The 21843-nt window shown below is 44.0% G+C and overlaps 1 protein-coding gene across 2 annotated transcripts in view; it reads left to right on the forward strand.

Moving 5' to 3' along the window:
* jarid2b (jumonji and AT-rich interaction domain containing 2b) overlaps positions 1-21843 on the forward strand; it is a 106736-nt gene that overhangs the window by 49593 nt on the left and 35300 nt on the right. For both annotated transcript variants that reach the window (XM_087835415.1, XM_087835416.1), the window contains exons 3-4: positions 7049-7175; positions 20449-20672. In XM_087835415.1, coding sequence (XP_087691541.1) covers positions 7049-7175; positions 20449-20672 — 351 coding nt within the window. The remainder of the gene's footprint in view (positions 1-7048; positions 7176-20448; positions 20673-21843) is intronic.

Below are 21843 nucleotides of genomic sequence, written 5' to 3' on the forward strand. Positions count from 1 at the left end.
TGGAAAAGTCCCGTTTGTGCTCTTTATGTAGCTGACGACTTTGCAAAGAGAGAAAAACAAATTAAACCAATTAGTGTTTACAGCTTTCCACAGTAAAAAGAAACTGTGCAGAAGGTGTGAGAAGCTGAAAACTGTCACGCTGTTGTGACAGAATCGGAGGCAAAGAATGGCTGCAGTCATGTTTTGAGGGGGGAAATGTCACAGTTGCTTGTTTTTTTTGTTTTGTTTTTTTTTTCATTTTCCTTTTTGTTTCTGGTCACTGGGCCGTCTTTCGGGCCAGTGTCACATCCTCAAAGCTGAAAGCATTCCCCTCTTGTTTCTAAAAAAGTTGTTTGTGCATCAAACACAGGGACACAGATGAGGTCTCCAGCAGTGCCACACACAAGAAAACACGTGTATAGGTGTTGTTAATTCCACCTCCACTCAATAGCTTTACACATTTACACCCATCCTGAGATCAGGGCTCATTAAAACACGAGCCTATCAGAAGCTTTAACTTGAGTTAATACCCGAAATTACTTACTAAAGACAGAAATCCAATCCCATGGTCGAAGCCTGCTCCAGAAACAGTTGAGGGAATTTGTGTGTTCTTAAAAAAAGAGAGGCTGAAACGACATGAGAAGAGTGAGTGCACAGGGGGGATGAACAGCTTGTTTTGAACCAAGCTGCCACCATGTCTTTGTTTGACACTGGTGTTCCTACACACACATGCACTCACACACACACAAAAGCCCTTAGCCAGCCAACAGCGGTGATTTGAACTTCACACGTGCCTCAGAAGCTATTCTCAGTTGACATTAACACAACCCAGACGTGGAAAGAAAGAAACCAGGAGGAAAAAAAGGAGCCTCTGAAAGTTCACGCCCAGTCTTCCAGCTCGGCAGAAAGAGAGACGGGCATAAACGGGGAGGTGGGAGCCTCTTTTGAAATGTAGCTTATTCCTTTTCCTCGTTTCTTATTTTGGCCATTTTTCCTTTATTAAACACAAAGATTTAAAAAAAAAAAATCCTTTAGTGTTTCTGTCCATAGTGGTTCTGAGTGCCACCCCCTCCCCTCCTTGTGTGCCAGTACATCTCCGTGCGTCTGTCTGGCATCTCATAGCTGCCACTCTAGAGCTCCTCAGGGCCTTTTAAGCCGCCGCGGGTAGCTGACCTTATCGCCTGAATAAAAATGACTCATTAGAAAGCGTTGGCAGCCTGTCGCACCGGGGGTAACGACAGCAGCCCGCACTGACACAAAAGGGAGTCGGGCTGAATAGACGGGACCTGCTGTTTTAGAGCACCGTGGGTTAGCGAGGATTTGGAGGCAGTGCGAGCGGCACAGTTTCCTCTCTCGCACAGACATTGTGGTGAAACTGTCAGCCATTTTGGAGGATCACACTCAGCATGCACTACATCCTGAATGGGCAGCCCCTGCTGTTTTAGAGGACTGCGGGTTAGATAGACTGGGCATATTTTGGGGCCAGACATGTGCCGCACTTTTCAGCCTCATGCAGGCGTCGTCGTCTGTGTGGAAGTATCAGCCATTTTGGATAGGACATGGATGAAATGATGCAAGGCAGGAAATTCCTCGCTTATTTACTTAATTGACAAAAAAAATTAAAGAGCGAAATTTGTAAAACTGTGATTATTTAAGCGGAAAATGACAAACAGTCCATTTTCTTGGACTGGCATTTTCTTTTTAATCCCAATGACAGAACGCTGAAAAAAATCACGCTTTTCAGAGTGTTTTTGTCAATGGACGATTGACTTCATGTTATTTCAGATCTGATTGAAAGCGTGGCATCTGGTCGTCATCAAACCAAGCTTCTAAAGCAGCTTTTTGCCCCTACTTTGGGCATCTCTCCATCCCCATCCCCTCTCCCTTTCCTCTCTCCTCCCTCCTCCATCACTGTGCAGCAGCAGCAGCTATCTATTTTAGAGGGAGGTGTGGCGGCCTGTCAATCAGCCGCACGTGTCGGTCTATCTCCCGCCCACCCCAGCCTTCTCCCTGTCCATAACCAGTAATCATGCCATCTCCCCAGCCACTTTACCTTTTGCTAGCTGGCAGCCGTCCGTCTGTGTCCATCACACTTCCTGCCTCTCGTGCCTCCTTCCCTGCATTATTTATCAAATAGCATTATGCCCTTCTGCATCCCAGCTTCTGCTCATTAATCCACGCATCGCAGCCACATTCTTTCTCCTTTTTTTTCTCCTTCCTACTTTTCCCTATCTCCCTCCATCCATTTGTCCTTCCGTTTGTCCCCCCCACCCCCCTCCTCCAACGCAGGGTTTCTATTACACATCAATAGGACTCTGGTTACTGCCTTCTCCGCGAGCTCCTGTCTCCTCTCTCCCGCCTGCTGCTCAATCTCCTCGATTATGTATCTCCACGCCCACAGTCCCCCTTTTTTCTCCCACAGCTCCTTTCATCTGTCTCCGTCTTTCTCGCCATCTACCTCCCGTTTCCATTGTGTCCTTCCTGTATTCTGCCCCTTCTGTCCCAAGTATCTACGCTACCTGTCACCCTAACCCTCTCACCCTTTTCCCCTTCCCCGCCCCATTCTTCCGCCATTTGCCACCCTTCAGTCTCCTCTTCTTGTGACTCGTCAAAGCTATCTCTCTGAAGCCACGTCCCTACCTCGCTATCTCGCTTACACCCACCCTTTCCTTTCCTCCCTCTCCATTTCCCTGAGTGCTATTGATGGAGGAACTGGCTGCTGGCCAAATTCCAGGAGGCGCTGAAGAGAGGGCTCCCTGTTTGCCCATTTCTCTGACTGTCCCCCTCTCTCTCGCTCTCTATTTTCTTTTTTCCCCTTTCTCGTCTGGCTGCCAGTCTCACGACTTGTTGTTCCTACCCGTTTTAATGCACATCATGGCCTTTCCCTCAGCTCTCAGTTTGCAGTCTCTCTGCTGTCTGTCTGCATTTCCCGTGCCGCCACCCGCTTTCACGTCCAGAGTGGCAGCCCGTGGCAGCTTGAAGCACTGTGTGGGACCTCTATTCTCTCTCTGGTGATAAGATGCCGGACAGAGGACGACAGATGAAGGTATACCAGCACAGACAGGGAGGTGGTGATAAAAGAAAATCACGGTAGCTGGAAGAAGGCGAGTTTGGATTTCAAGCGAGGCTGAGAGATTGTGTCTACTCGGCCCTCTCATGCTCGCTTTCCCACAACAGTTCGAGCCATGATAGCGTCCATTCTTTGCCTTTGATGCTTCACAGTTATAGCCTTGAACAGCACAAAAGCAGATGCCGTGTTACAGAAATGCACATAGTTGCGAGCTTTTTGTTCTGGTTTGTGGTCATAGCTGCGCTATGAGGTTTAATTTTAGAAGGAAGAGCACTATATTTGGGGCTATTTCAAATCCCATTGCCAGGCAGTAAGTTTTGGTATGTGCTTCTACTCTCAAAAAAAGAGTCTGGGAATGGATAATACAAGGAGGGGTTTTCCTGGAATAAAGCTGCCCATCTTTTTTTGTTTTACTTTATCCCACACTTTAATTGTATACAGGCACGGAGGGCTACTTGAATAAATAGCATAATATGGAATTTTAGGAAGTCACCAGACAAATTACTCCCATACGTCTGCTAACCCATTTGTTTTTCTTTTCATAGCTGTATTTAAGGTCTTTATTGGATTCTCTGTCTGATACCATATCTTTGATTTTGCACATGTAGCTCTTGTTCATGTATTCTTTGTTGTAAGGACACATTCTGTCCCTCATTGTCTCTGTCTTTTTTTTTTTCCTTTGTGTGATTTTTTTCCCATGGCATGAATGTAGTTGTAGCTCTACTTAGTACTGCAGCTTGCACTCTCTTCTCAGCCCCATGAACCATCATTCGCTTCCTCCCGTCCTCTCGAGACGTCGAGGTGAGCACCACGCGGCGGATCCGATGGGCTTAGTTAAGCATGCCTAAAATCTGATTAGACCCCACCTATTTCCCAATAGGACCAGCCATTGGAATGCCCCACTGGCCTGGTCCTCAGGAGCTCCAGGGGCTTGAGTTTAGGACCCTCCCCTCTTTCCTGCCTTTCTGCCAAGCTTGCCCATCCCCGGCCTTCTTTTCTTTTTTTTCTTTTTTTTCCCCCAAGATGCTCCATTCTGCCCCTCAGATGGGCACTCATGTGCAGCCAGCATATGTTGAACAACTCTTTGGAGGAATGGGGTATGGCAGCGGCAAGGTGGGGGAAAAGCGATGGAAAGCTGGAGGGGCGGTGGGGCTGGTGAAATGTGCCTCTGCCTATTTGTTTGCGTTCTGTGGGGACATCACGCGTCAGTCATTTTCAGAGCACAATTAAAGTTAATGAGCTATTTCTGTGTTTGCTCTGGTGTGAGTTCCCCTGTCCAGAAGTTCTAATGAGTCTCTTGCCCATTTTCATATCGGTTTATATGACCCCCCCCCCCTCAAAAACCTAATTACCATTTTTCATGCCAACATATTAAGCTCTGAAAGATGTTTTAATTCAATTGAATATTAAGAATATATTCCAATATTTGATTGAATTAACATGATGTTTTAACCCCCGTTTTATAAAATAGTACTTTTATGAAGGGGACTTCAAAGGAGTTGATTCATTAAAAGAGTACGAATGTAAGCCTTTCGTGCCAACCAAGACATTGTGAGGCAGTGATTCACCCCAAGCCTATAGACTTAGAGGCTCTCCAGCACCAACATATAAAGCGTTGCCAGCAGTGCGATGGCCTTACTCATCGCGGCGGTCTTTGTTAACTTTATGAGCGCAAAGATACATCTGATGACTGTGTCTCCGCAGTCAGGTGCTGACCTGCCTTGCGTGTGTGAGCAAACCCCAACAGCCCGGTTGTTTATGCAGTAATGAGAAAGTGTCACTGTGTGTGTGTGTGTGTGTGTGTGTGTGTGTGTGTGTGTGTGTGTGTGTGTGTGTTCATTCAGCCCAGAGCACTTTTATAAATCTCAGTTAAATCATATGTTTGAAAACCTGCTTTTTTAACCTGCTCTACAATCACTCAACTTCATCCTGTCTCCTCCATTATCATTTGATCTCGCCACCCCGCTTCCCGTCCGATCGTTCTCAGATGACACGACGCCCGGGCTTGTTCGGCAGCAGTTGTCTTTGCTAGCAGGATATCATTCAAGTTGCCACTTATTCTAACCCCTGCTCCTCTGCGGTAATCGTAATAATTTGTTTTCCTTTTTGACACCCACTATTAGGAGTTTGTGAAGCAGGCTTTTCAGAAGCATCAGTCAAAAAGGAATTTGGCCGGGTGTCACGAGAAAACTACGAGTTACTCAGCGAAAGAGAGAGAGGGTGATAGACCAGTGGGGAGGTGTTCTTTTAGTGAATAAAAGAGTTTATGATGGCTTATGAAGTTTCTTGTTAAACAAACCCCTGCGAGATGTGAGTGTTTAGTGAGTCACCGTTGCTCTTTTCAAAATGAATGTGAATAATTCAGCAGCCTGCCATACCAAAAGTCCAGCCAGGCAGAAATGCTTGTCAAAACAGGTCAAAAGAGGTAAAAAATCTGATGAATTATCCCCTGTGTCAAATATTTGCAGTGTTGTTTTACTCACTGATATAAATCTTCAACTTTCCGCTCAGCAAAGTGACACTTGAGTTGGCAAGGGAAGTACATTTTTAAACGTGTTACTGCCCCTCTGTCTCCAGTCGATTGGTCTCCTTGGCAGCGCTGTCCTGTTTTGTAATGACCCCAAAAAGCTTTAAACTTGTCCAATTGCCTCCCTGATAAGCAAGCCCACTCACGCTCTGCTGTTAAATCAGGCAAGCCCCTGCGTACACCTTCCAACAACTACAAGAGCCGCGTACGCTGAAACCAAATCTTGTTGATATCTTTTTTTATTTGGTTGTCTGCCTCAATTACCGTTGACTTCGACTCCTACATTTGACCTAATTAGAATTCTCGGTGCCTGTTGTTGCTTTTGATTTAAGAATCTGTCTGGGGGGCTTATTTTGTTTTGTGCGAGTTGCTTGCTAAATATTTAATTAGGGCTCTGTCAATTGGGCTCAGGGAGAACGTCAAGCCCAGCAGTAGCCATTTCTGCGAATGGCTTTAGGTTGTTCATAAAAATTCTTTGTCAGAGGGCAAGCGTCACATATTGTAAGTCAAAGACAACAACAGCTGCTCGTAGGGAAATGTCAGCATGAAGGAGATTCAGTACCTTTCTATCCTAAGCTGGCCAGGGGGCAGTTCAGAGATTTCTATTTTTTCTGGTTTTATGATCTGTTCTTTATTAATCACCTTATATTTTGCATAGGATTTTTCGTTTTTCTGTATCATCTAAAAGTTTTCTTTCAGTTCAGATCTTTTGAATTTGGGGCAAAACTCAAACACCACCACGCAGTTGTACTTTCTCCAGCTTATGGCTATATAAGGTACCACCCCAAATTTCCCACTGGTTTCTCCCTATTGCCAGGGGCAACGGTTGACTCCAAACCACATGATCAGCGCAACCCAGTTGCTGCCTCAGTGGCAGATGTGTATGTGGATATGTGTGACATATTCCTTGTCTGTAATGTGTTGCGTGATGACCCTGATGAAGGACCATCACGCAACATACATGTCGGGCAAGCAGTAAAGTTGTTCTTTATACTACAAGTGTCATAGGGTTTAACTTCTTCGGATCCTCTTCAAAACTACCCCATGATGCTGCAAAAAGCTGTGGCATTATGAGGTGTGAAGGCCCGTATGTAAGTATATGCAAAAAAAATAAAATAAAATGTTGCAACAACCTCTACAGGTGAATACAGGTATGTCTGGCTCAGGTGTACTTGTGCATTTGAGATGTTTAACTAATTTGTGCTCTCTTTGTGTTCGTCCCTCTTTTTCTGTGCCCTACACTCTCAGATGAAGCAGAACTACCGTAATTAATGATGATATCAAAAAAGGCTGTTTTAACACTGTCATATATAAACTTTTGTTTATTCCCCAGAGGCTCGAGATGTATCTAGATATTCAGCATTGATTCTCTGGTCTAATGTTTTATTGACAAAGAAGCGTTTTTTATGAGTTGCGGCAGAAAGCTGGAAACGTATGCTGGCCAGGCTGTAACCATTTTCCTTTTTTTCCAGGTTCCCTCGCCAATGGGCAGCTCAACGGCTCGGGGTCAAAGGGCAGCCACAAAGAAGACGGGTCGTTGCGCCGTCAGGGCCTGAAAGGAAGCGGCGAGTACTGCGAGGACAGTCCTGCAAAAAAGAGGTGTGTGTGTGTGAGATGTTTCTGTGTCACTGGGTTATAAAGAAGTTTGCAGAATGTTTGGGTGTTAAATGCATGCAGAAAGACTACTGTGAGAAGTTGAGAGCATGCCGTGCACACTTGGTATAAATTGTAAGTGCAGCAGAATTGCGCTGACTTTTCTGAGCTCTGAGGTTTCATACGTTGCCACATGACACCAGCTGCTTTCGGGTTCTCTTCATTGTTTTTGAGACACATGCTTCGTCTTCCCCTTTCTCTCATCTGCTCTTTCTTTCCATAATTTATTCGATCTGTCTCCCCATGCCACCCCCCCCCCACCCCCCCCCCCCCCCCCCCCCCCCCCCCCGCCTCGTAATACCCCCGTTACAACATCCCCGGTAAAAATCAGTTCCAAAATGTTTCACTGCAACATTGCACTGATTTATGAACTTGCTGCACACACACACTTTGTCGTGTTTTTTTTTTCTCCCCTCTTCTCTCCCAAATGTGTGCGGCGAAATGTTTAGAGAGGAGCAAGTTGCCTCTGAGTTCTGTGACAGTCGCCCCCTCCCCCCCCCTTTAAATCTCCTAATGCAAACACAGTTTCAGTCACTTATAATTAGCCACTTAAAACAATGTTCCCATGCATTTCCGAATGAATCGGTTAAAAATTGGAATTGAGCACAAAAAAGCTGTTAATTTCCATCCAGCATTATTTTTTTATGAAGGCGTTTATGTAACGCGTGAATTATTGAAAATGATTAAGTCTGTGAAACAACAGTCATTTTCAGAGAGATGTTCTTGAGCGGGGGTTGGGGGGGTGAGTGATATAATGACGTTTAAATGCGATGCTTTTAATGCGTTCAGCATGAAAAGGGAAAAAAAAGGCTTGAAATCTTCAGCTGAAATAAGATTACAATGAAGTAAACGATACAACGATGCTTAAAACGAGTTTTAAGCAGATTTCACATCATCTGTTATGTGAGTACCTCAGCAACGCATCCACACAGAGATAGCATCATGCATTCCTCCTTGCATTTCTGTGTCCAAAAGCAGCAGCCATAAACCTTTTTTTTTTCCTTTTTAAATTTATACTTTCATTCTCAAGCTGACAGCCACTGTCGGTAGCAGGTGTGAATGTGAGTAAGAGCACATGCCTCCTCCTGTTGTGCAAGCGTGTGTGTGTGTGTGTGGTTTTGTTCTGCCTCTGGTCTCTCACACGCATTGACACGACATCCAAGCGTCAGTGTAAAGCTGGAGGCGGAGTCTGGGGGCCGGACAGCAGCAGATGTCCTTCTGTAATGAGCAGCCCATACAGGCTCCATTCACCGCGCATCAAGCACCTGCCCAAGTCCTCCTAGCTGTCATTCGATACTGTAACCTCAAAATCTCACTTTGGTTATTACGAGCTTTCATCTACCTTGATTTGAAGCAGGTGGCCCCTGGGCCAACTTATACAAGATAAAAGTATAAAAGAAAGAAGGGAATGTTCCCCCCCCTTTTCTTTCTCACTTCATCAGTTCAGTGATTCTTTTTGTTTGGACATTTTACCAGAAATGAGGCTTGGCTCAGACTGAGTAGCGTTTGGAGACTATCCAGATCTATTATTGGGTACATAGGTTTTGCAAGATAGGGAAAATCTTTCTTTTGAAAATATATGTCAAATTGAAATATGAAAAAAATATCCTCAAGAAAAGATCATCCTAATATGGATCCATATATCCTTCTGGATCCAAGGACTGCATACACGTTCACAGGCTCTGAAGGGAGTTTTCAGCCTCGGTGAAGTTCTGCGGTTTCTGACTGCTTGTACAGTCGATCTTAAAGTCAGACACAGCAACTTTGTTTATTTGTACAGTCACAATTGCAGTGTGGGCTGCCTGACCAGGCAATAACCAAAGGATCATGTGGCTTAAATAGATGGTAAAGCATAAATGCTCATCTCTGTAAGGAAGAAAAGCGCTGAAGGAGTAAATTATAATAAAGATGAGCTCACATTTTCATTTTCTCTTGCTCTGGTGGCCTCTAGTGCTCTGTGTTGAGTGGAGTTCAGTTAGAGGCCAGCCTGCTCTGTGGTTTTCATTAGTTCACCACACACACATACTCACAGTGGGGCTGAATGAAGAAAGACTCTCTATCTGATGCTAATGAAACACAAGCCTAGCCAGTACTTGGCAATGCCTAATGCCCTCTTAAAAAGCTTATTTTGTGTGCGCGCTTTATGCTTGAAGGATGACTCCAGTGCCCTGGCAGTGGGCGCCCCTGCACTGTTCCTAAACAGGCCTAACTGTGACGATGCCAGGAGCTTTTTACACCTGGCACTGGCCAAAACAGAAGGGAGGAGCGATGGCGTAGCGCCTTCCAATTCTGCGTGAAGGAAAAGTTTGTGGATCGAGGATGAAGGGATCGAGTGTAGACGAAGAGAGGCTGGGTGGAGCCGCGAAGAGAGAGCGATAGGAAGAGGGGCAGAGACAGAAGGACAGGTGCGAGTAATTTTTGGCAGGAAGCGGCGCTCTTTAGAAGTCTTTGAGATCAGCTCTGTGTTTGCCTTCCCATGCTCCTGAGATTGGTGGGTAGACTGGCAGGACATCCCGTCAAACATGCCAGCTTATTGTTGCCCTGTCTTACAAGCTTGACCATATTCTCCAAATGGGGCTCCCTTGCCAAGTTTGAGTCGAGGCGCGCACACACTCTCTTAGATTCATGACCCTATGCAGTCTCTTTAATGCCACGGTTTACTGACCTAGTTGTTTTCCTGCTCTTCTGTTCCTCTCCCATATTTGACTTAGGTTGATTAAAACGGCCTGACGTGTGTTTACCTGTCAATAACAAAGAGGTTGTAGTTTCATATTAAGATTGTGTGTGTGTGTTTGTTTTACAGGAGCGTCCCCTCAAATAATTACCACAGTTAGTCATCATCTGGTTGCAGAATCTCGTTCAGTCCTAAGTGAAATGAGTAAATCATTCACAAGTCTTCTGTTTGAATTTTGTGCTGCCACTCTCATGGTTCAGTCAAAACCAGATTCCAGTGTGGTTTACTTTTAAATGACGTGAAGATTTTTGGTTTTGTATACAGTGGCGTGTGTGGGTAGGAAATCCATTGCTGAATTTTGATAAACATTAACCTGGTTTTATTTGGGCAAGCTGTAAATGTTTAAAACTTTCCAGCATATTTGATCACATCATTCAAGATTTATTGAAGCCGGTTTACTTTGTTTAATCTGACTTTTAGCAACTAGTTCAGCTGTGTGTGGAAGCAAATGCAAACTTTTGAGGCAAAAGTTCGGGCGCTGTGTGTTTGTGGGCAGAAGTATCTATGTTAGACCAACATCTAAGCTTAATTTTGGTGTTCTCTCACTCTTTTTTTTTTTTCCTCCTCCTCTTTTCTTTTTCTTTTTTCACCCTACTTTTTTACTGAACCCCACTTTTGGCTCTCTTTGAATCTGTTCTCTCTGTTGTCTCAGCCAAGACACACACTCAGCTGCTGCTGCTTGTTTTGTTTCGACTTAATGAATGCCAAGTGTGTATACACGGAGAGACACACACACACTTGTCTTGTCTAGCATAACCAATGCCTCTTGTCAGTAACGCATAATCACCGTTTCCATTTATGAGGGATTACATGCATGTGCGCACAGGCCTGCACACACGTGCACACTAATACGCACGCACACAGTGAGTGCGTTTTAATAGAGGGCCATAATGTGCTTATTAATTTGCTTTAGATGGTATCGTGTAGCGACCTATATGCACCGCAGCACCTAGCTGTTCCACCAGCGCCTAATGGATGAATAACAATGTTCACGCTGTATTTTGCAATTCTGCTGCTTTTACCTGCTGCTGCAAAAATACAGCAGATTCAGATGTAGTTACAGCACGTGAGGCCACGCTGGACAGTTGTTCCGTTGCAGTTTAAATGATCTCTTATGGTTTTTCTGTCAGTGACTCACCCTGCATTTCAGCATGTCAGTCTCCAAAATCTCCTCTAAAGTCTCCTCTCGTTGTCGCTGCTTTGCCGCGGCTTTATGAAAGCCTTCCTTGCCACTGAAATAAATGGCAGGGTGAAGGAGTATTAACCATCCGCCACAGTGCATAATGTCACTCAGTACACAAACTCGCTCCCGTAATCACTGTCAAATGCTAGTGTAATTGTAGCACAGATTGAGCATGTGAAAACTGGTTTGCGTGGCGCTCCTTAAGGCATCATACAACAAAGTCTAAACGCTTCTTGGGATTTGCTGTTACGCAGTCGTAAAGTACTAATTTGATCTTTTGTAAGCCAAAATGTTGAGATGTGTCAGACTGTAGTGAGCATAAGTACCTTTTTTCTGTCATTATATTCAAATCAGTGTATGATTTGATAAGAATATCTAAATTTAGATAACACTTTCAGGAGGGGAAAAAAAGCATGACCTCGTATGCAAGCCATCCCTTTTGTTGTAATATTAATACCAGAGCTCAGTTGAAAGGTGTGCATGAAAAGGCGAGGAGGGGAAAAGTTTCAGTGTGTTGACAGAGATGATCTGCAGCAGAGAGACTGGGTCGGTTTTTCATCTCAACCTGGGAATCTTCTGCAAATTGGAAACACAAGTGGGAGACGGATCATTTAGGAGCAATCAATGTGTGTGCGTGTACTGTAAGGTTATTTGTTTTTGTTCTGGTAGTTACATGACAGAACACAGTACTTCTGCTCTTCATGTAGTAGATGTTCCTACCTACTTATCAATCATTGGCAGTAACTTAAGGTCACTGAAGGTCTATGTATTGCATGCCATATTGAATTTGGGTAACTGGACTAACGGCGTGCCTGCGCACCACTCCCATGAGAGATTTAAGGTGGACTAGGTCAGAAGTCAAATGGTTTGAATTGAGCAGTGTGTCTTGTTAAGGGTTAAATAGGCCTAGAGACTGGTTAGCAACCATTCTGCAACCACCAGTTGCAAGGATGAAATATATATTCCTACAATATGTCACGGAGGTTGTAACCAAATTCACCTAGCAACTACTAGAAAAGACGCATACAGCACTGTCCCTAAAACCACTCAAGGTTAGAGGCGCTAACATTTAAGTACGAGGTTTCGTGTTTATCTCGTAGTGCCACGAGGATAAAAAAGGAATCAAAGCGAGAAATAAGTTTTTATTTAATCTTCTCTGCTATATGATCACTCTCAACAACCTTTGAACCCACTGGTGTTTTGTCAACGTGGTTATTTCAGTGGTGTTTAGCCCAAGTGTAACACAACTCATTCATTTGTGACAAAGGGGACAAAAGGTGACTTGCATCTGACCTAATATAGCATTTATATATTCACAGAGATGGCTTGGCTTTCGCTTCACATTTGCCTGTCACACCATCTCCCCTCTCGTCAAGCCCGCTCCCAAAAAAAAAGAGAGGGTGGGGGCAAGGTTATATTTAAATGTGCACACAGGCTCTGCTATATATTTTATCTCAAATGAAAATCAGTCTTACTGTGACTGTTTGAAGCATGAAAGTGTTTAGTAACACTCATCTTTATTTATCCTGATGTTGTCACAGAGCGGTTAAGCATTGCAAACTGTATGCTGGTGTAAGCATCACTACTGTGGTTAGTAACGGCCTGTTTTAGCGAACTACTCTTTGTTCAAGAGCGAGACAATAGGAGGTAGACTTTCCGTGTGCATATTTGTCTTCATGACAGTTAATGATTGTGTTTATTTTTGTATGTTGTGCACATGCTCATTGTATATGTGACTGGGAGTCTATGGGTGGGCTGTTTGTTTACACAAAGGTCACAGGGTCGACCGGGATCAGATCACTGCAGTGCCATCCCTCCTCTAAATGGAGGGAGACAGAAAAGCAATAAACACAGGAAATTAAATGAGCGTTCGCTTAAAACTGCTCATAATGAGCGCTCGTCGTCAACTTTAGGGTTTGTGAGTCTGGGCACTTATACACAATTTGGTTATTTCGCTTTGAGGCTAAAACGGCATCGCTAAAGGCAAATTTATTTCTGCATTTAAAAAAAAAAACAAAACTGTACTTTTAAAAGTATGAACCATAAAATAAGTTAAAGTTGAAATCGAGGGGCTCATCACTACGATTTTACTGTAGAAGCATGAACATGCAGAAATGAAGGCTACAGTGCTGCAAGCCTGAATGCTTGTCACTGAGCGCTGCTGGGCAGGGCTGCTTGTCTAGCTTTGTGTTAGCATGCTGTTCACATCCTTGCAAAGATCCGATGTCGTCAGCAGTGTTTTTTCTCTCCTGGACGCAGACATGTTTGATGTTTGATGTACCCATAGTTATAAAAGTGCAAAAATATCTTACATCGCAGAGACAAACATCAGAGACCTTTTTTTCAGGGTGCAGAAGTGGTTCGGTGAACTCGCCACACGCTAGGATGGCTGTCTGTGAGAATCAATATCCTCAACGGATTTCCAATTGTTTTGCAATTTTTCGAGTAGGGTCATGCTTAAAAAAACAAGCTGCACGAGCACGACCTCCTCAGTCATGCAGAAGCATTAAACTACTGTGTACTGAATAACCAGCCAAACTGCTGTACCCTGTATGAGTGTTTACGTTTTCATTACCAAATTGTATAAGTTAGTGTAACTTTTAGTTGAAGTATATCAGTAAAATTCAGCTGTGGGAGGTCACAGTGACTTTTTTTTTTTTTTTTTTTTAAATGGACGTGGACCCCCAACACCCCTGTCTGTGTCTGCAACAGAATATCACTGAGGTGTACTGTAATGTCATCACTTAATCACTGAAAAGTGTAATGTGATCGCAGTAACGTGTTATTTATAACTTTGTAGCATGCTACATCTTGTGCTGTTTAATACAATGTTCTGGTTTGGTATCAAACATAGTAGCTTAAGGTTTTTCTGTCATACAGTCTTTCACACTGTTGTTCGCACGTACAGTCTAACAGTTACAGTGTGATCACTGTTTTCGTTGCATTTTCACAAGTGAAAGTCTTATGGGCTTAAGAAATTCTTCATATAATTTCTGTGTACAACAACTGCTAAAACTGCCGTACAACACGTGCTCTCACCGATAATCTAAATCAGGCAGAAGAGCAGATTAAAAACATAGAAAGCCTTTATCGCTGCATATAAACATTAACAGAGTGATTTTAAGTGGACAGAATCCACTCGGACTTAACACGTGCACACAAACGCACACTCTCACAGTCAGCTGCAGTGAGGTGGTATTTTATCAGGACCATGTGGACCATCTGGAGCCAATTAATACATCCCCTAAGGTGCAGACTCTGGATCAGTTCTCATCTCCTCAAACTATAACCTTTTATCATGGGCGTGAACGCAAAGTCTGAGTGCAGCCCAGCCACAGATGCTGCAGACAAAGTGTCTCTCCAGATGTGCTCGTATTCATGTCGAAGACGATTAAAAATTAGCACCCAGATTTTCATTGTCTAAGATGGTTTTAGTTTATTTTCTCCTCTCAGATTGTGGTGGGTATGATGCAAAGTTAGTTTAGAAGTAATTGTCTATTTTATTTATTTATTTACTTCATTTGTATTAAGAGTAGACCGTGCGCAAATCAACACACAGGCTGCTAGCTCGTGTTTCCCTCGCCAGCCTCATCTAAATATCTGGTTGCAGTGGTGCAACAAAGATCTGAAAACAAACCAGACAGCCAGAGCTCCACTGTGGCGACTCCACGCATTTGACCTCAAGTCCACAGACACAAGCATCATTAAAGGTCTTCTTACATGAAAAACATCGTTCCCTTAGATTTGTCAAAACATTGAAGTTGCACAGGTTTCTATTAAAATTGCAAAGGCACCCAGACTTTATGCCATGATTGTTTCAAACTTGTATTTTTTATTTATGGGCGATCGTGGCTCAAGAGTTGGGAGTTCGCATTGTAATCGGAAGGTTGCCGGTTCGAGCCCCGGCTCGGACAGTCTCGTCGTTGTGTCCTTGGGCAAGACACTTCACCCGTTGCCTACTGGTGGTGGTCAGAGGGCCCGGTGGCGCCAGAGTCCGGCAGCCTCGCCTCTGTCAGTGCGCCCCAGGGTGGCTGTGGCTACAATGTAGCTTGTCATCACCAGTGTGGGAATGTGTGGGTGAATGGGTGGATGACTGGGTGTGTAAAGGGCTTTGGGGTCCTTAGGGACTAGAAAAGCGCTATACAAATACAGGCCATTTTTATTTTTCTAATGCTAAAATTAAATAATGCTTGGGTTTCATCAACATGGAGAGATGCCAAAGCTACAGCATATTCAGTCACTAAAACGTGCTACTGTAGCAGTCCTGCTTAATCAGCGTTTAACTTATTTTCTTTTGCATCCATTCTCAGTCTTTTTGTGCAACAAATGGGTTGATATGAGGTTTAATGATTCTCCTGGTTTCAGCTCCATTAAAAACAAACAGACACATTTGCTTAGTCATCTTTTTCCCCTCCCCTCTCCCGCTGCACTCTGCACCCTGCTGATGTGCTGAAGCTGACTTAAGGAGCCAGTTCAGACCGGAGGTTTGTGTTTGCGATAACTCTCTGCTGTGCTGCGGGTTATTGAGTTATTGACCGAGTCTGCAGAAGAAACTCAGTTGTTGCTGGCCTCCCTCCAGTGGCACGGGTCAAAGATGAGGGTCAGTTACTGAAGCTTGTAGACAGCGTGTTTCTCTGTGTCATTTCAGCAAGCGGGGAAGCTTGCCAGCACCCTCGTAAGTCTGACCACACAGAGAAGCCCAGCCATCTTAGAAACTCCCACGGAAATGGCTGTCACTGGGAGGATGTTGATAAGATGGAGACGGAAGACGAGAGCTTGAAGTCGCTCCGCGTTTGACTGACAGGGTCCATGTGCTTGTGATGATCTATGTCAACTGTCCGCAGCTGTACTGCTTAAACAGAGTGGGATTCTTCTAAGTGAAGCACACTGAACTAGCTGTGTCTCATCTTTCTCTCTTTCCTCATCATCACCCCCACCCACCCACTTCATTATATATGTTAGTGAGATGGTGCTTTATTCTATTCCTTTCTTCTTCTGCCTTTTTTCCTTCCGTTTGCCAGGATCCCTGGCTGACAGGGTCGTCAGATTTTCTCACTCCACCTCTCTCAGTGATAATCAATGCTCTCGCGCCTCTGGTGGCTTGTGTAATATTAGACATTAGAGCAGCCCTTTGAAGGGTAGACGGCTGGGGAGGGGGGTGTGCAGCAGGAAGGAATGAAGGGAGGAAAGGATGGATGATAGGTGGATTAGAAAGGGATGAATGAGGACATCCTGCTGTAATCTCTTTGCTTTTTCTGCCGCTATTGGAGCCCAGTTTCCTCTTTTTCTTTTCCCCTACCCGCGTCTCTCCGGCTCGCCTCTCGCTCTCCGTCAGTCAGGGCAATCAGTTTAATTTTAACTTGCGTAAGCCTGACTTTCTTCCTATGGCACCATACCAGCCAGTATTCTATAGCTCAATACGCTTGGGAACGTGATGTACCCTGATTTCTGCACATATACACACACGACACACCACTGGGCAGACGAAGGGCTAAATCAGGGGTTCATATTACCACTCGGCTCTTAGTGCAGTGGGAGCAGTCATGAAGTAAAACAGTAAAGTCACTACAAATTGTTCCTCCTCTGCTGATTTCTAAACGTTACCATCCTCACATCTCTTGGATGCATTGCTTCGCCCGTGTCTGCTGTGCTCATGCACGTTTGATCGTCCATGACTGCTAGAAAGATGTGATTCCAGTGGCAAAACTGGTTGGAAAATTAGCTGAACTCGTTGCTTTAAATGTTTTTCATGCTCTTAATTTCCTGGCACCTTAATAATGATGATAACACTAATCCTGTTTGGCTGTTTTCGAGGAAGAGAGCTGCTTTTTTTGTTTTTTGTTTTTTTAAATAATAACCTGCTAGCTGAAATGTAGTCCTTGCAATATAAGTGCAATATAACTTTAATTTATCCGCTTTTATGTTCTCTTTGTAACCCTGCATTATCACATCATCGGCAAAGCAGATCTGTTTTTTATTACCTTTTTTAAAAAAAATTTATTAGCCATATCTCTGCTGTTGGAATACCATTTTTTTTTAAAAAAAAGAAAAAAGAAAAAAAAGAAAAGAAAATAAGAAGAAATGAGGAAATTAGAACTGGCACTGCACAATTTAGCCCAATTAGTGAAGTACTACTTGTGCATGTTTCCACTGATACTTTGGTGGTAGCACGAAGTGTCTTTGATGTCAGTTTAAAGGTAACAGCGGATTGGCCGGCTGTGGTTGATGGTCTAGACGGGATGTAGTAAACACATCACTTTATTAGCTCATCTGTCTCCATCCGTATCCTTTTGCACAACTGCTTGTTTTTTACGTGCATTGTCATAATCCCAGGTTTTTTCTCTCTCTCTCTCGCTCTCTCTCTCTCTCTGTGTCTCTCTCTCTCTTTAAGCTGTTAAATAGGATCCTATTTATGTAAGGCTGCAGCAATAAAACTTTGCAGGGTTCAGCTTACCTAAGAGGCTTTTATGGAGAGCTCAATCTTCCCTCTGCTTACTGTTTAGAAAGTGTTCATAGCTCGCTATCAATTATAGCGAATGCTGTAATCACATCAAGATGGACTGCTTGCGATATAAAACAAGAGATGGAAACAGTTTGTTGGCTTTGGCGAGTTTGAAATTTGGACTCGTACTTTGGGTTAACGGCTTACAGCAAACAGGCTCTTCGTCTATATGTCGAAGTGCTCAAGTTTGATGTTTCTGCGTAATGTTACTATGATCGATTCACCTCTTTTCATACACACACACTCTCTCCTCTATATGTCACGTAATTTCCTGTTCTTGCTTTAACACAAAAGTGGTTTCAGCTTAATTTTATTGTTAACCAGTTTTGTTGCCAGTTTTGATCACATTTGTAAGTGTTGTGCTTGCCTCAGCGCTTTCTCCATTTTTCTCTGTGGTCTCTACACTGGTTTTCAACAGTTGGAAGACCTGCAGAGTCTGCCTAGAGTGACTCGGGTGTGCAGAAGCTTCACTTTCATGTGTTTTAACCCAACTGTCAAACTCATTTCTGCTGTCCAGAAAATATGACCCAAGGCATTGATCAGCTTGGAGCATTACGACTTTGAAGAATCAGTTTCCAGTTCTACTTTCTCTTCTAAAAGTCCTCTATGGTCTTAATAATATGTTGATTTTTCTTTCATTCATTCACTACATCTTGCTTCTGTGTGAGTACAGGGCTATTCTTGCCCCATGTCTTCTCCACTCATTCTAACCTGTTTGACTGGTTGGAAAAACTCGGCTTTCTGCATTTTGTGCACTTCATTTACTCCATGTCTGTTTGTTTCTTTTTAAAAATTATTATTATTATCCCCTTTGTATTTATTTTATCTTTTGCAAGTAGATCACAGCCTTGTGTGAACTGACACCCGCCCTCATTTTGCGGTTTCTGCCAGTTGAATAGTCACGTTCCCTTTTTAACGCCTCTGTGCCGGCGGCAGTCCGTGCTCTAGGCGTTGCTTTTTTGGGGTTACCTCTCCGTACATCTGTCCACACCTTTCTACTGAACATCTTGGGGGAATTTCTTTAAATTTAGGAGAAACATTTTTGGGTTTTTTTTGTTTTTGTTTTTGTTTTTTTGATCAGACAACAGGGGGACAGAATTCACTTGCTACTTATGCCGAAATTTCCCATAAATTTCCAATGGGGTAAAATGGATATCTTATACCTAAAAGGTGGAGGCCCAGGAAGAGGCACAGTGGCGTATTTGATAGTCGTCGTCTTTGCGTAACAGTATTATTGGCACCTCCTGTATGAATATGGCTTTTCATACCACATTTATTCGAGCACTGCAAGTCCTAAAACTTTACAGTTTAAATTAGGTTCTCGTGTGTTAATAAATTTTCTTTATGAAAATCCAGACTGATGAGAGTTCAGTGTTCACTGCTTGTTGGTAAACAAACTGCAATTTTTCCTCAAACCTTGCCACCAAATGTAGGGCTTTGTGTGAGCAATCATCTCTCAATTTCTCACATATTGAGCTTAGGCCAGGAAATTGACACGTTTTGACTCGGCTCTGTTCTCTGATTGGAGTGTAATCGGAGCGCTGCACCTTTCAGTGGCTACGCCAAATGCATTGTGGGTGTTCTCCAGACATGATCCTATCTATCCTTACCTCAGTCCGGTCCGCAGCAAATTGACAAATAATACCAGGATATCGCATTGCTTCTATCACTACTCCACAACACTTACAGCATAGCTTCCCCCCGCCACACACACACACACACACACACACACACACACACACACACACACTCACTCTCTCTCTCACTTCAGCGCTAATCGATTGAGGCCACTTGATGGTTCACACGGCCCCTGACACTCTGCGACTTTTATACTTCATGCGTGTATAAGCACACGTCTACTTTTTAAGTGCGCGTGGAGAGGGAGGGTCGACATCCATGTGCCCGCACGTGCGTGTATCAAGGAGAGGCGGTGTGTGACAAGCGAGTCCGTTGCTTTCTGAGACATCTACCTCTTTAATATTCTGCTCTTACCATCGCCTCCTCTGGCACACACTGTGAAATAAAGACAGAAAAGAGACAAGGAGAGAGAAAAATGAGAGCGACGTCTCAAAGGCTTTGTGCATCACAGAGGAAAGCGCGTACAATGTAGCAACAGAAGTGAGGGAAGGGGGAGTGAGGAGGAGACGAGGGTGGAAAAAAAATTATGAGACAGAAAGATGGGGAGATGAAGAAAGTTGTTGCCGGTTAGCATGTGATTGTTTTGGCACACTGTCCTTGTGTAGTTGGTTTTTATCAGCTGCCACTGACAGCAGAGGCTCTGCCTTATAGGCGCTTTTCTTTTCTTATTCAATAGTGCTTAACAGGAATGAAAAAGAGGAACTACAACTACATGTGTGAAAACATCGTCAGCTCATGTAAATGCACACATTTAAATACACCCACACTATTGGTGAGAATGGGCAAGTCGTCCACTGAATGTGCGCTTGTTGCATATCAAAGCGATCATGATGGATTCGCTCCCGTTCACTGAACAAATACACACACACACACACGCGCACAGAGTAATCAATTCTTCGCTAGAGGGTAATTGTTTCAATGAAACCTCCCTACAGCGAGACAATGGCCAGTGGGCCACAGTAGTAAAAATGATAGAGTGGGTTTGCAGGTATGCAAAAGAGTCACATTCCTTTTTATTTTTAGTCAGCTGCAGACGGAGCTGCATTGGGGTTAAATGTTGTACTTCCTCCAACACACTGGCTTATGTTACTTGTAAATTCTGTGTTTACGTGCAAAGGATCCAAGGGTCTAACTTGTTGTTTTTCTTTCCCCTCCCCACAAGGCCTCGGCTCCAGGCCCAGAGGAAGTTTGCCCAGTCGCAGCCCAACTCGCCCAGCACTACGCCCATCAAAGTGGCTGACTCGGGCGGCCTGAACGCCGGCCTGTCCACGGTGCCATCCACGTCCCTCTCGTCCCTCTCCGCTTCATCCCTGTCCTCCTCCATCCAGGACCTCTCCAGGCGCAAGCCCAAGACGGAGGACTTTCTCACCTTCCTCTGCCTCAGAGGTAAGATGCAGCAGAGTGGAGCAGATGGAGACATAATTACATGCGTGCCTACAACCAGCGGCAGAGCGGGAGAGCATATTGTTTAACAAGAACGCTGCAGATATGATATTAAAGAGGTTTTTATTCAAGGGTCCGGGGCTGAGGTCTAACGCTAGAAAGGGGATGTTGCATATTAATTATCCTAACACCAGGATATGTTTCCCTATTGTTTGGCTCTATGCACATAAAGATGCGTGCATAAGCAACTCCAGGGAGCTTAGAATAAGTTTTGTTAAGTCAGGTTTTGATCACCCTCCACCCACTCATAACACACACAGACAAAACCCTTCACACATGCCGCATCTAACTGCATACTTGCCCATGGCTAAGATTATCCTGCATTTCATCAGCTTACGCGTCTCCCCCTCCCACCGTTCAACAACTGTCTGTCTCTTTAACACCCTGCCTATCACCCTGTACTACAGCAGCTGTTTCGAACATGGAGTACTCACACACACAAACTCTGCACAGGTTCATTGACACTGTGTAGCACTTTTGATGTCAAATGAAGTGGAAAAGCCACAGCAGAGCAATTAGCAGTCGAATGAGTTACGCGCGCGTGCGCAGCTCCTCTTTGTCTCATACAGCAGCATTGTTTGTCTATTTGGGTTAAAAACTCAAAAGGATACCTGATCGCAACCCATTATAAACTGAGTGCAGTCACTCAAAGGAGCGCAGATATCCTCGACACTCAAGGTTGCTAAACAACTCTTGTTCTTTTTTCCCTCTTGAGTTAATGAAGGGCTCATGTTACTTATGATCTATGCTCCGCTGGCCGGGATACAGAGTGGGTTAGTCCTCTGCCAGGACACTGCAAAAAGTTTTTTTTTCTTGTTGCTCTAAAACTATGAAGTGCTACTTATTTTATTACCTTAAAATATTTCCAAGGCCAAGGTTAAAAGACCCAGGACTATAAATTCTCTTTAAAAATCTGCAATCTTAGCTCGCAAAAACCTCTGTAAAATATGCAAGAGTTTCAGGATTCAAGGCCGATACGATCTTGAATCGGTGAGAGACAATCATGGCTCAGTATAGAGACGGCTTGACAGTTTCTAGCTTTATCTGATGCATGTGCACTGTTTAATTTGCTGTTCCTGTTTACACTGTAAGGTATATGTTGAAACAGCTACGT

Source organism: Neolamprologus brichardi, chromosome 22, assembly GCF_056152115.1.
Source record: "Neolamprologus brichardi isolate AB-2024 chromosome 22, ASM5615211v1, whole genome shotgun sequence".
NCBI lineage: Eukaryota > Metazoa > Chordata > Actinopteri > Cichliformes > Cichlidae > Neolamprologus > Neolamprologus brichardi.